The 773-nt window shown below is 47.0% G+C and overlaps 1 protein-coding gene across 1 annotated transcript in view; it reads right to left on the reverse strand.

Moving 5' to 3' along the window:
- RERGL (RERG like) overlaps positions 1–141 on the reverse strand; it is a 12,615-nt gene extending 12,474 nt beyond the window's left edge. Inside the window, exon 1 of the mRNA XM_019515607.1 lies at positions 38–141. Within this exon, the coding sequence (XP_019371152.1) occupies positions 38–89 (52 nt within the window). The 5' untranslated portion in view covers positions 90–141. The remainder of the gene's footprint in view (positions 1–37) is intronic.
- Between the last annotated feature and the right edge of the window lie 632 nt (positions 142–773).

Below are 773 nucleotides of genomic sequence, written 5' to 3' on the forward strand. Positions count from 1 at the left end.
AGGACCCCGGCGGCCCCGCCGCGCCCGCGCCCCTTACCCGACTTGCCGGCTCCCTCGCTGCCCAGCACCGCCAGCTTCACCTCGCTCATCCCCGCCAGTCCGCCGGGACCAGCCCGAGCCCCTCGCTCCCCGCGCCGCGCCGCGCCGCCGCTTTGTAGGCGGGAGGAGGCAGCCGGCTCCGCTCCCGCCCCGCCACAGCCTCGGGGAGGAGCCGAGGCACCGGCGTGCCCCCTTCTTGCTCTTTCCTGCTTTAAACAGAAGAAGCCAATTTCCAGAAGACTTTTTCAGAAGTACTCCGATCTTTTTTAAAGGGATCTGACATCGTCACTGCGGAGCTGATGGGAGAAGATGTCCGGCTGGCAGCCGCATTGGTCTGGAGGCAGAAGGAATCACAGCCCTTTTTTATTCGACCGACTAGATATTTGCAAATCTTTTTTCAGTCTTCTTAAAAATCTTTTATTAAACCAGCTAGACCAACTTCTTTTTTATTAGACCAGCTCGATAGCTGCAAACAAAGAAAATTTTAATCTTTTTTTATCTGTTATTAAACCTAGACTGACTTTTTAACAGCCTAACTTGATATTCGCAAAGAAGTTTTTTAACCTTTTTAAAATATTTTATTAGACGTAGACCAACTTTTTTATTAGACCAACTAGATATCTGCAAACAAATTATTTTAATATTTTTAATCTTTTATTAAACCAACTAGACCAACTTTTTAAAAAATCTTTTATTAGTCCAACTAGGTACTTGCAAACAAGTTTTTAAACCTT

Source organism: Gavialis gangeticus, unplaced genomic scaffold (genome assembly GCF_001723915.1).
Source record: "Gavialis gangeticus isolate Ggan-Ray unplaced genomic scaffold, GavGan_comp1, whole genome shotgun sequence".
In the NCBI taxonomy this organism is placed as follows: domain Eukaryota; kingdom Metazoa; phylum Chordata; order Crocodylia; family Gavialidae; genus Gavialis; species Gavialis gangeticus.